Source organism: Lepidothrix coronata, unplaced genomic scaffold (genome assembly GCF_001604755.1).
Source record: "Lepidothrix coronata isolate B3197 unplaced genomic scaffold, Lepidothrix_coronata-1.0 Scaffold149, whole genome shotgun sequence".
Taxonomy (NCBI): Eukaryota; Metazoa; Chordata; class Aves; order Passeriformes; family Pipridae; genus Lepidothrix; species Lepidothrix coronata.
In genome coordinates, this window is record NW_016690329.1 from 1413716 (window position 1) to 1430478 (window position 16763).

General features: G+C 37.3%; 1 protein-coding gene across 4 annotated transcripts in view; it reads right to left on the minus strand.

The window, feature by feature from the left end:
- The window catches only part of HIBCH (3-hydroxyisobutyryl-CoA hydrolase), a 41370-nt gene that overhangs the window by 19027 nt on the left and 5580 nt on the right, over nucleotides 1-16763 (minus strand). For all 4 annotated transcript variants that reach the window (XM_017828512.1, XM_017828511.1, XM_017828514.1 and 1 more), the window contains 2 exons: nucleotides 15469-15521; nucleotides 307-385 (listed from right to left, as the gene is read on the minus strand). In XM_017828512.1, coding sequence (XP_017684001.1) covers nucleotides 307-385; nucleotides 15469-15521 — 132 coding nt within the window. The remainder of the gene's footprint in view (nucleotides 1-306; nucleotides 386-15468; nucleotides 15522-16763) is intronic.

Sequence of the window (16763 nt, forward strand, 5' to 3'; positions counted from 1 at the left end):
GGATCTTCAGACTCTATCTGCCTACAGCTGTAGCACAGACTTAGTTCCTTGATCTGCTTCTGTTTCTGAAATATTGTATCCTGACAGTCTTTGCATCAGTCTAGACAGTTAGGAACCTCAATGATCAACTCCCAGAATGTAGGTAAGTTTCTGTTAATTTAATAGAAAATACTTTCCATATATGGTCATCTCCAGTTCCCTTTTAAAATTCTTTCATTACCACCACAGCTTTCAGTCAAATAGGTTTCATCCTGATTACACAAACAGTGAAACCTTAGACATATTAACCCGTGATAAAATGCTTACCTATTGCTGTTTCTGGCATTGCAAAAAGTGTCTTTTCTGTAGCAACTCGAAAATGTCCATGAATTGAGAGGCCAACTCCCTGTGCATGGAGCAAAGGACACAGTTATAAAATTATTTTTACCAGTAATCATAACCCTGTGTAACACACCTCTTGCTTTGCTCTACCATTTAAATAAAAGTAGATTTAACACATGCGTCTCAACAAAATATTAAAAGGTCTTTCATGGTTCAAACACTAACAAAGCATCATATTACTTTTATGATTTGGCTGAAATAGCATTCTGTGCTTTGAAAGACTGATGAGTCACACAGAGATTACCTTCAAAAACCCTCGAGTGACAGCAACAGAAATGGGTGACCCTGTTATCTCCATTAGCCCACTATGAGAGCTGGTATCCCTTTGCTAACGTCACTCCATCTGTAATTTTTGCATGTACCTGAAATCACTGACAAAAAAAAGCCAATACACGAATTGTACAAATTTGTCATTCTAATACTTCTAAAAGAAACAATAATTAACTATTCTTCTAATGTGATAATTATCTATGTTACAAACACAGAAGTGTTTCCCAAACCTTTGTTTGTGAAGCCTAGCCGTGAAAACACAGAAGTATTTTAAACAGGAAAAGCCTTCAGCATTTCTGGTTAAAACTCAGAGTATGTGGTTAGAAACCCACTGTTTAACCTGAGCACTGGTGTTCACCAAATCAGAAATGGAATTCACATTATTAAGTATCTAGCCTTCTTCTCTAGCAGCCTGTCCTGATGAGACACTTCCCTCAAAAGCAGAAGAGTTTCTGGTGTTGTCTGTCACATATTTTCTGATTTAGGCAGTGAGCAGCAGCAAGGCCCAATAAAAAAAGTATTTTCACTTCACACAAAATTAATTCAATTTAGAAAAATGTTCAAGAGGCAAATTGGCAAATATAAAGAAAACCAGTAATCTGACAAAGTTACTACTACTTAGTAATAATATTTGAAGTAATCCAAGTATATTTAGATTACAGGGCATAACCACAACATACATATTGAGGTCTCACTTCTCAAAGCTTATTTACATGATACATGTTAATGGAAATGCATGTTTGAGTGTATCTGGAGACAAAAACCTCTACTGAATATTTCACAAGAAGTTTCTTCATACAAATATTATCCTTCTCTTCCTTTCCACTGTTTCAGTTTACTTCTGTTCCTCAGAACAGAAGTTAAATTTCCCTTGGTTAAGTCCTTCTACCTATACATTTTTTTATGTTCAAACTAAGATATCTTAAATATCACTGGCCAAAAGAAGTCAGTGTCTAATGAAGAAATAAGTGCTTAAATACTAGAAAAATAATACCTTACCCACCTAAAGCTACTAGTTTTCATAAACATCTTCATGCATTTCATACTTTTCATCAAAACCAGTGGTATTAATTGGGTGATATTCTCTTGGGCCAGCAGTATATATTTGACAGGCTTTTAAGGTGAGAGTAGAACATCTTTTTATTTTTTTTATTACAGAGATCTTTGGGTGGGTTTTACACTAAAATTTTAAAAAGTTATCTCAATTTAATATAAATTACATTCATTTCCTTCCATGGCCTCTCTTACAATTCTGCCCAGCAAGAAATTAATTGTCACTGTTTATTCCATTAGGGTCACACACGATTAAATTTGAAAATATCTTTGAATTTTTTCTGTAAAATGAATATCTGCCAGTCCAGTGTTTTAATATAGGTGTATGAAGTTTTTAAGATTCCAGTTTAATTTCCTGAGAAATGCACCCTTAAGGCAACTGGTTATCATACTGGACTTTATATTCAGAAACTAAGCCAAATGTGTACACATGAAGTACTGCTTTTCCAAGGAGGCAAATGGGATTTGAGCAAACATCTGAATCTTATTTGCACAGGGTACCATGTTCTGTCTCATCTGTCCTTCAGCCCTTTCTCTTGAGGACTGGTCAGAGGCTGTACATCTCATCTGAGCAGCACCAAGAGCAACGCCCCTGTGTCTAGCCCTCTTGCAAATGCAAAGCTACATGTAAAGCTACATTCACTCCTAGAACAGCTCCAAAAGTCTTAAGTTAAATGGAAATGTGACTTCATAACTTCCAAATGTCATAATAGCATGTTTTCACCGCATTTAGTAAGGCCTGTTGTTATTTTTACGCATGTTCAGCAATAGTGATGACCTTTATTTATAAAGATAATGAAATTAAAAAATCATGCCCATTTCGCTCTAATGCTTAAATTAATTTTTCTTCTAATCCCATATCTAAAAACACAAATACCATCTATCATAAAGCATTTTTTCTGGCTTATTTTCTAGATAGTCTGAATTTTTTATAAGGACTTAAATTTTTTTAGCTTGAGTATTAAGTAACAAAGACTCGAGTGTGAACTCCATAAAGGGAGCTTTTCTTCCAAACTTGTTCTTTTTTTTTTTTTTAGAGTGATAAAAATAACTGTAAAGTTTTAATAATAGAAAGTTGAAAGATGTAATTTTCTTTTGAAAGAAGTAATTAAATCAGATTTCACTTTCTCAAGTGCTTAAGCCATAATTGGATTTGTTTTCTAGTCAGCCTTCAAAGTTTTATAGTATAGATAACAGCCTTATTTTAGATGTATGTTTAAAAGATTGAAACTATATTTTCTTTTTATCCACTATAAAGAAAGCAGTGCAAATATGTCCTTACTTCTTTGAAGATCATTTCTAAATAATCTAATGTTACAAAAAAATTAGGAGAGAAAATGAGTTAATGCTTTGAGGGTACAAACCCCAGTAACTTATTTAACTGGTGATCATCATATGCTTTTTTTTGTTTATTTGCAACTTCCCAAATCATTAACATATTCACTGTATGTGTCTAACCTTCTAATACAGATGACAGATACTTATTACTTTAATATACCGTAACCCTAAACTCTTCCAGTCAGAAGTCTAAATGCGTTCCTCCATTTCTGGATTCTCTAATTTTTTTTCTTTAATTTAACTGAAATCTTACATTTGTAGAGCCCCACCTAGGAGGCCCTTCACACTATTAAAGTATCTGCAGTTGGGCTGTGTTCACTTCACCAGATAGTTTCAGCATTTACACGTACAAGGCTTGGTGCTATAATGTCTTTATTAAAATACAGTATATCCTGCCTTGTCAGAGTCCTACCTTTTATGATCTTAAAATATATACTGAAGCTAATATCTTCCTTTTGACTTTTCCAAGACAATACATTCTCGTGGTGAATCAGGCTTGTACTGGCTGGGAACTTTCTTTTTTCACTGACAGCTGAATGTTTGAACTTTGTAAAGAATAATTAAAGAATGAGCCTAGAACTTAAGGAGAATTAAGAAATGAACAAGCAACCAATTCAAACTACTGGGCTGGTTTGGGCTGGGATAGAGATAAATCTCTTCACAGCAGCTCCTTCATAGTATGGGGCTGTGTTTTGGATTCTGCTGAAAGCAGTGTTGATAATATGGAGATGTTTTTGTTATTACTGAGCAGCACTTGCACAGGGTCAAGGCCTTTTCTGATTCTCACCCCACCAGTGAGGGGGCTGGGGGTGCACAAGAAGTTGGGAGGGGACACAGCTGGGACAGCTGACCCCAAGTGACCCAAGAGATATTCCACACTATGCTCAGCACATAAAGTGAGGGGGGAAAAGGAGGAAGGGGGGATGTTTGGAGTGATGGTGTTTGTCTTCCCAACTCATCATTATGTGTGATGGCTGGAGATGGCTGAACACTGGGAAGCAGTGAATTAATTCCTAGTTTTGCTTTGCTTGTGTGGGTGGCTGTTGCTTTACCTGTTAAACTGCCTTTATCTCAACCCATGAGGTTTTTCACTTTTACCCTTCCCATTCTCTCCCAATCCTGCTGGTGGGGGAGTGAGCAAGCGGTTCTGTGGGGCTTAGTTGCCAGCTGTTAAATCATGACAACTACCTTTCTGTAGGGTTTATTTATGAATTAATTAGAAACACAGATAAGAGTAGAAATGGTGTAAACATCTGTTCACATACAGAAAAGTAGACCCGTGTCACAGCAAAACCACACATCACACTTGTCTGTTTACTAAACAACCGAACTCAGACTATGAAGGAATCACTGCCTAGGAAAGCTTAACTGACAGAATAAAAGACACACAAACAGAAAAGGCCTTCAGGAATGTTGCTTGTGTCACCTTCACTAGGCTGATAAAGAATTTTTAGCTGCTCAAGCAAACCCCTGTCCGATAATACCGACATTGATACTGTCTGCAGCTAAAGTCCTGTTGTAACAGTTCCATCCAGTGATTGCACTCATTTTTAACTGCATGAGAATACAGTTCCTGGTAGGGCCAGAGCCACAAGAGAAATGTGGCAATCAACAAACAAACTGAGCATAAGACAACAAAAGGCAAATATATTTGCATACAGATGTGAAAGAATAGCCAAGGTGCAGTAAAAATGTTTTCCAAAGCATTAGTCGGCAGCACAGTGAGTGGAGTTGATTCAGGAAGCAGCAGGAGCTTATAGCTATGTTAGATCAAAAATCATGGATGTAAGAGCATTACCCCCTGCATCCAGACACAACAAATCTTAAACTGAATAGAAATTAATCTACGTTCATCATTAATGTTATGGACCGCTCCAAAGAGTATAATCCATTTTTATCTGGAGATACTAACAGAGAAGACAACATAGTCAACCAGAGCAGTGCAATGTAACAGATCAATCTGGACCTAGAATATCATTTTCTTTGGCTGATGACACGTTAATCAATTCTGTGCAAGTATTTAAAAAATACCATTAAAAACCAGTGGGGTTTGTGAACTTTTCAATCATTTAGTGTGGTATTTTAAAACATAAAATATTAATGTAATATGATTAAAATATAAAATATTAATATCCATATACAGATTACATACTAGAGATTCTCAGTCCGAATTCCTACAGATGCATAGAAGTACAATGAGTTGACTGGAAACAGATTATCTGTAATAATACCTGATGTTTCAGTCCTGTTCTTCTGACCCCTAAGCATTTAAACAAACTTGATCCAACTACTTTAATAGTAATCATTTAGGTCAGCTTTTTCTTAAAGTGAAATTTGGGGAAAAAAATATGTAGGCCATTCTGTGCACCAGTGCTGTCACAGTGAGTGTCCTTTATCAACAAAAAAATTTAGACTGAATTTTTAGAAGTCCTGGTTTGATCTTTCTGCTACCAGCCTGAATTTATCGGTGATCTCAAACTGGTTTTACCAGGGTACTTATTATAATCTGCACAACTTTTTATGGACACAAAACTTGTGCTGCAACAGAAAGAAAACAGAAGATATAAGACCTAGATTTGAAAAGCCCATAGCAAAAGTAATTAATTACTGGCAAGTGCAATTTTTCCTAGTGTTAAATTTGAAAGCGTTCTTTTTATCCCAATGTTGTTTCCTTATACATAACTGGCCATGTGTGTTCAGAAAGACAGTAAGTTTGGCATTTTTATTCTTTCTAAAATTCTAGAAGACAGCTCTATCCCTTTGTTCCTCTGTATCACCTAAAAAATGTAGGCACTGCAAGAAATTTCTGTGTCCAACTCATGACATCTTAATGTCTGCAGGAAGGGCAGACAAGTGGGAGGGAACCTGTTTCAGCAATTTGCACCAATGCATATCTGAGCTTTTAGGTTTTATCTTAAAACTGAAGAAACACTTCTTGTTCTTAAAGACAGGCATGTGTGACAGAGCTTTGTTTAGACAGCAGCACAGTTATTTGGGATGACAGGAGTAAACTGAGGGGATTTTGTAATGATGCTCTATTTCCCTGGAGAAAGTGCTTCAAAAAAGTGTAAGACTGATTAAAACAAACTCAAGGAGAAAATGAGCATTCAAATTCTTCCGGAGTTAAGAAAAATGAGCAGAAATATGAAAGGATGGAGAAGCAGGCAAAGATAATTCTCTTCAGAACTTTTATTCCTTGATCTGTAATAAAGGGATGGAGAGGGAAATAATGAGATAACTCTCAATATGTGACTAGGCATGTACAAGAAGGTCTAGAATGAGAGAAAAATAGTGGAACTTTTAGCAAGAAATAGTCTGATTGTTTCTAGAAAGAACAAATCTGTGCAGAAGCCAGAAAAAATCTCAGTTGTTGTAGAGTTGGAAGAGGGGAAGAAGTTTTTCTTACTGTACCAATACTGACCCATAACTTAAAATACTTGTTTTCAAGACAGTGCTTTATGATGAACCCTTTGGGGAATAACATCAGGCGCAAATCCTTGAGCCTTCAGTGGTTACTTTTTGCTGATGTCCAGAGCTGCCACTGTTATAGTCCGATTAGCTACAAAATGAAGAGCACCGTTTATCCCAGGGATCAGAGGGGAGGGCCCAGCAGGCAGACCCAGGCGCCAGATGGTAAACACACTGTAACAGCAGCGCAGAGCCCTGTCAGTATTGCCTCAGCGCTGTTTGCAACATCCTACCTTGCAAAAGCTAAGCGGTGCACAAGGCGATCTCACGACGATTTGTTTGCACTTGCAAAATCTGTGTTCTGTTTCGCAGTAAAAGCTGCCTTCAGCTTTGAAGCGCTGGCACAAAGCAGGCCACAAGCTTCTATGTGGTTCACGGGCATGAATTACCAGAGGGAGGGGGAGAGGCAGGGAGAAAACTGGAAAGCAGCTTATCTAGGTTTAGTATGACAATTACTTTTACTTCAGGACAGATTTTAGAGCATAAATTAAAACAAATCCAAAGATGTTCAAGTTTCAGAGCATGATGGCTGACAAGAGGCATGACATATTTATAAAAAGGAAGAAAAAGAGTAAGAATTGGGAGAAGTCCCAAGGAGCACTGACATTTCGGGGTTCCAGTTTCCTATCTCTAAAAAAAGGTTAAAGGGGTAATAATGTCTATTACAGTACAAAGGTGCTACGTAAAATAACAACTTTTCATGAAGTCACCCCAAGCCATTGATATGTACATTAATAACTAATAAGCAAAATTTCTACAGTTTGCAATAAAAGTTGCATCCCAAATTAAACCACAAATGAACAGCTTTGTTCTGTGGGTAATATCCACTCGTGAATACACATTCCTCTAATTAAAAACTGTATCACAAGTGGGAAAAAAAGTGCGATTTTTTTATATATGGTTAATTCTAATGTTTCCTAGTTTTTGAATGTTAGTCTCAAATGCTGCTCTCTACAGTTCTAAGTAAAAGCTATACACACACAACTTATACATCCTAAAAGCAAATAAAATAAATTAAAAAAAAAACCACAACAAAAAACCAAACAGTAGATGGGAAGACATATTACAATGTGAAGGAAAATGGGAAGTTCCCCCCTCTCTTTTATAGTATACACCTGAGGATTATCAAAAGACACCTAACTTAAGCATTTATGTAGTAGCTGCAATGATTGCAGCCTATCATATCTGTCTGGCTTCTTTTTCTACAGATTGTCTATTAACAGCTCATAGTTCAAGGGAGATCATAATGAAGTAAAGCAGTCTGTTGTCTTTACACTTCCTACCTTCTTTCAGCCTTCAATCACTTCAGCTAAACAAACTGAAGTGCCAATACTCAGTGGTTTAGGAGATTTTAAGTTTGGTTTAAGACACAGGCTCACAATTTTTATTTAAATACTTTTTATGGAAAAGAATAGGTGAACATCAGGCATTACGGTCACAATGGTTTTGTTTCACTAGTCAGAAAGAAGAGATAGCAATGTCAGGCAACTTGCTCAGAAGGAAAGATTCTGTGTGGTCGAGGTCCGTACCCACAAACGGCACAGAGAGCGAGGGCAAACCCTCCCTGCCTCTTACATCACTGGGAACTGCTTTTGGGAGTGGGCAGGATCAGGCTGAGGAAATCTCTGAGACGTTCCCTCCCTTTCTTCCTCCCACTTCCTGCAGCAGTCCAGCCAGTTGTAACCCAGAGCCTAACTTGTGATGCCTGGGAATACAGAATTTTATTTGTGTAAGGTGTGTTTTTCCATATGCTGCTTTGGTCCTGACTACAGATCATCAGGCAGTCAAAGTACCAAATCATTCCATTTTACAAGTATGTAATTTAAATACAACATTGATGTCTTTTTAATAACTTTTAAAAACATATTTTAGAAGAAACAAGAAAAATGTTATTTGCAGATGCATGTCAGAAATTTTACATGTATGTTGGTAGTGAAAGGAACATTCCTAAAGAGCTATACCCACAATCTGGGTAAAAATGGGGCAGGATAAGGACAGCTATTGGTCAACACCAGCTCCTTTGTGTACTAAAATTCTGTTGACTAAAATGAGTGACATAAAATCTTCTTATGACATCACTACTAATTTACTTGATAAGAAATATTAATATAAAAAGAATTGTTGACCAAATCCTCCTAGAGTGTAATTTCAGACATTTGTGACTATTGGTAGATGCCCCGTGGTACCTATAGCAAGTCTCTAACAACATTGCTCAGTAAAACATCATTTTAATGTAGCTGTTGGAAGATGTTCACAGTGAATTACATTTCTAGACTCAGTGAAGTCTTCAACTTGTACTGCATATGTAACACTCCTTTTCTTTGAGGAATGTGGTCCACATCTCTCAGAACACTCGCATATGTTCCATAAGGCAACATACATACATGTTAAAGAATAACCAATACATTAAGCAAACAAAATACAGACTGAACATCTTCCCCTCAATAACATTCCAATTTAGTAGTTTAGAAAAATGCCAGATGCGGCTGATATTTTGAATATTGAATTGTAAAACTTTTTAGATGTTTTTTTCTACTAGAATAAGCATTAGAAAAAAAATGTTACAGCTTCAATTACGTGCAAGCAGTTTGAAGTTAAAAATACTTCTAAAACACTCCTGAAAATTGACTTTATCTTTACTTCTAAGAAGTTCCTCTACTTTAGCAACTGGCCTTCTTTTCACATAATTCTTATTTCTGTGACTGAGAATGATTTCTGTTAGAAATACTGATTCCTAAAAAAATGTGACAACTTCATGTAATACCTGTGGAACAAACCCTCCACAGCTTTTGGCCATTTATGCCATTCAAGAACCTCGAATAGCTAAGAAACAAGCAAGTTTTTTTTCCATACAGGGCAGTGATGGGAAGCAGGCCAATTCCTATTGTAATGCCAGCACACTCTTTGGGCAGTAAGCATTCCTAAATACGTGTAAGAGCACAGGGGATTAACTTTTTTTTAACCACTTTCAAAACCTGCTGATTGATTTCACTACCACCTGCAGTTAATCTAATATTTTGCATGTCAGGCGTATACTTTTGCCTACTGGAAAACTTTGCTACCAAGAAAAATTACACATATGAGGTAAATCTCTACCTAGCCTTTCCCCACAAGTCTCAGAACATTATTATAAAGAGTTAATGCTGGAAATACACAAAGCATTTCTGAACAAACTCGTATAACTATAAAACCTTTTCAGAACGTTGTGAAGTAAAATTTCATAAATATGCCAGGCTAAAATTGAAAACTGCAAACTCACTCAAAAAAATTCTTAATTAAATTTTTGACAAGTCTTTATTGATTAAAGCAGGGTAAAAGGCTTAAAAAAAAAGTGAAGAGGATTCCTAAGGAGGGTTAAAAATCATCCTTCCCCAAAAGTCAAATTCTTCTTAAATCATTACTAAGATAAAAAGATTTTACAAGATGCAAGAGAGAATAATAATACAGAGGAAAAATGCAAACTTCAGCTAAGCAAATTTAGGCCTCCAAGTCCCTCATATCAGGTCCTGAGATCTGATTTACAATCTAACAATGTCAGCATCTGGAAAATTGCTGAAAATTAAGTGGCATTAATGTGAAAAAGAACTAAAGCTAAATGTTAGGTACTTAAGTCACTCTTCGACTGCAACACAGACAGATGCAGTAATTCTGATTCTGTATTCCAGAAGTGATGCACAGGTAGATGCACAACAGAATGAATATTTCCAAACCATAGAGTAGGTTCAGGAATTTGGCTGCATCTATTTCTCTGGAACACCTGCATAAGGCCTTGATTAAAATGATGTCACTCAATAAGCAGCATTCTGAAAAAGCTTTGTGCTTTGAACTGCAACGTTTCTGATGCACAGGTTCCTTCCACTAACAAGGCAGGGAAACATAGCCTGGATGATATCACAGGGAAATGGAGGGCACCATCCTCTGAAAGAACATTAAGAGTTACCAGCAGTTTGCCATCAAATTGAGAGGGCACCCCAGCTGAGGTCATGCAGAAGCTACTCATTAATGACACTTTATGGGAAGTTTTCATTATCTGCCTGGATGATGAAATAACAAAGATTTCTATAATTTACAATTTCTTTTGAGTAAGGCAAACACTGTGAAGGGTAAGATTCAAAACAGTCTCACTTTGGAGAAACTAACATACGAAAAGAACTACACTTGAGAAAGCCAAATCAAATGCAGAGATGACAAGCGTGTTTTCTATGGAACAAATCCCTAGGCAGTTTTCAGGGGTTTACAGCAACCATGAAATCAATACAAACAATATAATGCTCTTGTGAAAAGAGCTACTGAAGGTATCACACTACAGCAGAGTCTGTACCAGCAGGCAGCCAAGGGCTGAGGTGGGAATCTGCTCAGCTCAGACTCAGTACACCTGGGCAGCCTAGTCAGCCCAATGCTACCTGACATATGGCACTTGGGTTTCTTGAAATCCAGAGCAAAGGAGTACTTTTTTTGTTTCCTTTGTAGTCTCTGAGGAAAAGGGTAGCTCTGCAAGACAGATTCTTTGACAAGTGAGTTCAGTTCAAGGAAGAAGATTTAAAAATTGGTAAAAGGTAAGCAATAAAGAAATGTACTGTGATGGAAGTTTATGTTCTGCAAGGAGGAAAGAGGTAAGAGTAATAGTTCTGAGAATAACTAGAAGTGGTGGCCTCCTAGCACAGGATGCTTTCAGAAGCTGCTATTTACATGGACTATTTGTGCCAGAATATCTCAGTAATATAGGGAGGATAATTATTCTGCTCTACTTGGTGCTGATGAATCCTCCAGCTGAAATATTGTCTGGTCTCTGGCAATGAACTGTAAAGTACACAAATGGGAGAGATTCCAGAGGATTGCAGGAAGACCAAGAGACTCAATCTATAGTAAAGGCTGAATAACTATCCTTATCCCTATTAAAGAGAGATGGCTAGGAGCAAGGAATGTAAGTATCTCAAAATGTCCATAGAGAGCTGTGACTAAGACAGAATATACTGATTACAGTATTAAAGTATTAAACAGTATTAAGTATTAAAGACTTAAATTATATACTAGGGAATCTTAGCTTGAAAGAATAACAAAGCACTCAGGTGGGACATCTAGAAAAACCAGGACTGCTGCTGTTGGAGAGTTCTAAGCACGTTAGGTGAAAATCAGCTAAGCAGTCATCCAGCTGTACTTAACCCTCCTGCAAGTGCAAAAGAATAATCCCGAGGCTCCTCCCAACTCCCCACGTTTGTGTAGTCTAAACCTTAACATATTTCACATTACTACACAAGAGACTAACACACAGTTCTTAAAAAAACATTCCACTGTCCAATAGTCACCCTAAAGATATTCTATGTAAGTAACTTAGATGTAGTGTCTTGGTTTAAGTAAAAGACCTTGCCTAAAAACACCAACTTCCAAAGTCCATGCCCTGATTTTCTCTTTTTTTTTTTTTGGCTAGCATATATTCACCTTGAATTCTAAGCCAAATCATTGGAAAGCTACCACTTGAATCTGTCTAGTGTGCTTCATTTGGCTCTGAAACAGGTTTCAAATACATTTTTATGAATCCTTTTAGTCTGTTAGAGAGTATCTGATGCAGTAATATATTTTGTGCCAAACCCCTATTTAAAACCCTAGCTTTTGACAGAGCTTATAAAGTACACTTCCATTCATCTCCAAAGAACTCACAGTATAATTGGGACTGTTCTAGAACCAAGATAACCATTTCTGGTCTTTTGTCATTCGCAGGATGTCATTGGCAGACAATAATATAAAAAAAAAACCCTCTGCCTTTCTTGTCTACTGTTCAGGTATCACATTTCAAGGAAATAAAAAAAATCCATAGATATAAATCAACTAAAATAATCTGAATAGTAGTTTTTAGCAACATGAGAGTACGAGCCCAGTACATTCCCTTCAATAATATACACCCTTTAGCAGTAAATGTGGCATTTATAGCCCATTTTGCTATTTTTCATTAAAATGCAGTCATCTTTGCTTCATCAAACAAATCTGTCACTTGAACTTAGTGCTCTGAATAAGTACAAAATAAGTACAAAAAGATACATTTATACTGAATATCAGTTTTTGATGAACTCCAGGAGCCCGGGCAGCACTCCATGTGCAGAGCACAAGCTCCACAGCCCCATCTGTTGGCTAACGAAGCGCTCAAAGCCATCTACCAGCCCCTAGCCAGCAATGCTGAAGGGGAACCAGTTCAGGTTTTGGATGAACAATTCCCGGTCTTGCCATCACAGATCTATGGTATCCGTGCATCAGTAGCAACTTTTACTACCTAAGCACATAAGAACTGAGTTTCTAATACACTTATGGGATTTTTAACTTCTTTTTAATTAGAACAACAGAGCACTCTGTGCTTAGTGCTGCTTTTTTGAGCAAGGTTGAGACTGGCTTGCTTGCATTTTCATTCATAGATAAATGGTCTATAGTGAAACTGTAGTGTTTAAGGAGTGTCCCTTGACTTATAAGCCCAAGCTAAAATTACTTGCTTTTAAAGCCAAGGGCTTGAATGTACATTTTTAAAGGCATTTACTGTAGTTTGTAAGTGACAAATGTTCCCAGCTCCTACTGACTTGTAGGGACTAAGATAGCCAGATCTTGAGCATATGGAATAGATGAAATATGACCTGCTTGTGTTAAAAATACAGAACCCAGTGACTGAGTGATTTTAAACAAAGCATCTCCTTATGTAATAAACAAAGTAACTCCTTCGTGTGACTGCAGTTCTAATGAAGAATTACAGTAGGACAGTTCTCTACAGCAAGCAGAACAAGGTGACAGTACGACTGGGACAAGTTCAAGGGCTTTTCTAGAAGTTCTAACCTATAGAAACCCACTGCAGTGAACCTATTTGTACCACACTGGAAAACTGCTGCTGCAAGCTTTAAGTTTGGTTAATGTCAGTTGTGATGGGGCTCCCAGTGCTGAAAATGGCAAGAGAAGAGGGTGGGGGAAAGGTGGGAGCTAATGCACTTTTCTTATGTAAGCACTGGTCCATTCAGAGAAATCAACACAAATCTGACAGACAGGAGAGGTGGCTGAAAGGAGGAAGTGTAGCAGATAACTCAAAACTAACATAAAACACATACATAAAAATCAGTCAGTGTTGAGAAATACTACTGCTGACCTCCTCTGTTAAATTATCAGTAGAAGCTCCCATGTACTGCCAGTGGGTGGGGGGAAGTGTGTTGATGGTGCACTCCTGCAGGAAGTACCTTATCTCAGAGTAAACTGCAGCTGTATTAAGAAGTGGAAATCAAACAGCACTCAAGGATAAACAAACAAACAAAAAAGTTTAGAAGTAGTCTGGAACTTGAGACCTACCTGCTTTCCCCCCTAAGTCAGGCTGCATACTTGCTCAATCAAAACTTAGATCCCTACCCATAAACAAAGACAATTGCTACTATAATATGAGGATAAGCAACTAAACTTTTATTCAAACCCTAATGACAATTACTCTGTCAAAGTCCCACTGAAATTTGGGTATCCTGTACTAAAATCTGGTTATCCAACTAAAGTTTCAGACTAACCGCCGTCTTTTAAGAGCTCTTTAAAGGAAAGAGAACTAACAGAGGATCTCAGTAACGCAGGATCATTTGACTCCATTATGCTCTTTTCAGTCCAAAAATGTACTTTCCTTTCAAATGACAAAATTCTTTTCTTGCTTAGGGCACAATCATAACGAGCAATCTACAGGACCTCTGAAAAGACATCAGCTGCTGAGCAGTTTGGCTCACTCATAGCTTTCCACGCTATTATTCAAAACTCCATAAAATAAATGGACTCCCTATCTCCTGTTCACAAACCTTCAGGTTTCCTATGGTCAATAAAACACTTTTCCTGCAAGAAGAGCTACAAAACTAGGCTCCTTTATGCCGGAAATGATGTATGTACACTATACTGGGAGGGAATGGCTCTCCAGCCAAAATCTTTGGGGCTTGGTAGCAAAGGAGAAGAAAGGCATTGTGTGTTTAAATTACCAGCTGAGAAGACCACAACCAAATTAGACAAATGAAATGTGTAAGGCAAGATGGAAAGGGAAGAGTCACGACAGGTCATGGATCCTGTACTGATCCACTTCTCACATCCTACCTTCAACAGACTTCATTTAAATAGACTGTAGAACCATATCATGCTGATGTGCAAGAAAACAATACAAATCTAAGCAATGACATGGGACAGACTCCACTGTCAAACTCATTCTTGAAAATAATTTAAGATTATTGTATTCTACCCCCTGCTATATATCCAACAGGCGTCAAAGTGAAGAGAACAGCATTTCAGCATGTAAAAAAGCATGGCATTGCCCTTTTAAGTATCTACTTATGATGTTTAAAGCCAACAATTGCTGAAAAAATTATTAACACCAAGTATAACTAGCAACGTGATTGAGTCTTCTCCATGTTGATTTACTAATAAGGTGTGACCTTAGACAGGGTGGGGGGATTGGAATCGGGATCCTATAACTCATGTTTTTTTCACAGAGGTGGGAAAGTAGATTAGATTATTTGCTGGAAAAACATGGAACTTATGAATGTCTTTTAAAGTGTAGCTTTGTATGATGTTTTCCCAATTTTTCAAAGAGTTGTCCTTTATCTGTACTTTTACATAGTTCTATTTTTTAATACACTTAAAGTGGAAAATTCTTCTCAGCTCTTGTATGATCTACAAACTCCCATTCAGTACTTTGAAAACGTTTGTGAGGGTTGGTTCCTGCAGTGAGGGGATTCTGCTCTTTTCCTCAGCACAGATCCTCAGAGAAAGCACTTGTATTAGCTATCAAAGAACAGCAGCAGCACTAGAAGAGCAGCAGCACACCCTGACATGCAAGAGACAAAGGTTTAGACTATGATGTTTATTCTTGCAATGTTTGAAATGTCATGTGTGCGCTTCATTCGACTCAAGTACAGAATATTACATTACTTTAAATAAACTATCCCAGGTATTGCAACAAGGTACTTAACTTACCCCTCCCATTGTAATGCCATCAATAAGTGCCACATATGGCTTCTTGCAAGTGCCTGTAAGAAATGTAAAGAAAAACAATCATGCATCTTTTTCAAAAGAGTGGACCTGTGGCTACCTGCCATGTGACACGTTTCCCCATGTCTTACTTCAGCAAGAGCAACAGAAAATAAATGGTAATTTAAACAGTAAAACATCAACTTATAATGAAGGTTGTTCATATAACTCTTAAAGAAACACCAGTTACTGACTTACTGCATTGTGAGTGTTGTAAGAGAACATTATATACAGCTATCAAATGTCAGACTGTTTGCTATGTCAGTACCTGACAATTTAGCTATTATAAATAGCTTGGTAGGACATTGGGACACAACAGTTGCCCTTTCACCCCCTGTCACAGCCTGGCTTAACAGCACAGTGTGTGTCAGCCCTTCAGTGCTTTGCTACAAAGCCACATGAATTGGCAGGTTTCAGTCAAAATGTGACAATGCAAACATGTTCTGTCTTGCCAACTCTGTTGGATGTTACAGCCCTTGAATGTGGTGCAGGCAGGTCGAGATGACAATGTCCTAAAGTACCACAGTATCAGCTACCAACTTTATCTGTTGGGGCCTTTAAGAGGCATAAAACTAAAGCCCCAATGCTTTCAATTACCATTCATGGAAGATTCACATGTTCACTGAGAATGAAACAGCTGCCTTTGTATTCAGTGTTTTCGGGTCTGACAAAGTTCGAAAAGATTGCTGATACAGGTATCCCCTGCATCCATGTTGCTAGTTTTTCTGTTACAACTATAGGTCATTGTTTAAGAAAAAAAGTATTTTAAAAGGCAGTTCAAACCTTCAAATTAGTAGTTAGAAAATGCAGCAGAATTGTGTTTTTAAATTTGTTCTTGCATGAACGTACAAGCTAATGCATGGGCTGTGGATGCTAGCCTTTGAACTAAATTTCTATAGCAGCAATCCTTGCCCACAGCAATGCTGTGAAAGCAGCTCCCCTGTGTATTTTTAAGCTGGAGAATATAAGGTATAAACGAGGTAGAAATCTCAGCCTTAAAGGAATAAAATCATGCTAAAGTTATCAAAAATCTAGGTTTTGTAATTATATTTATTATATATATTGAACACTCTAATAATAATAAAAAAGACCAACAAGAAAACAAACAAAAAACCCACACAAAACAAAACAACCCCAGACTTTTAAATTAAGTACCCTTGCAACAGAATCAAGTCCAACTGCCATAGTAATACTATGTTTTCTCCAAGTATGTGAAACCTTAAACTATTTTTCTGGCCTCC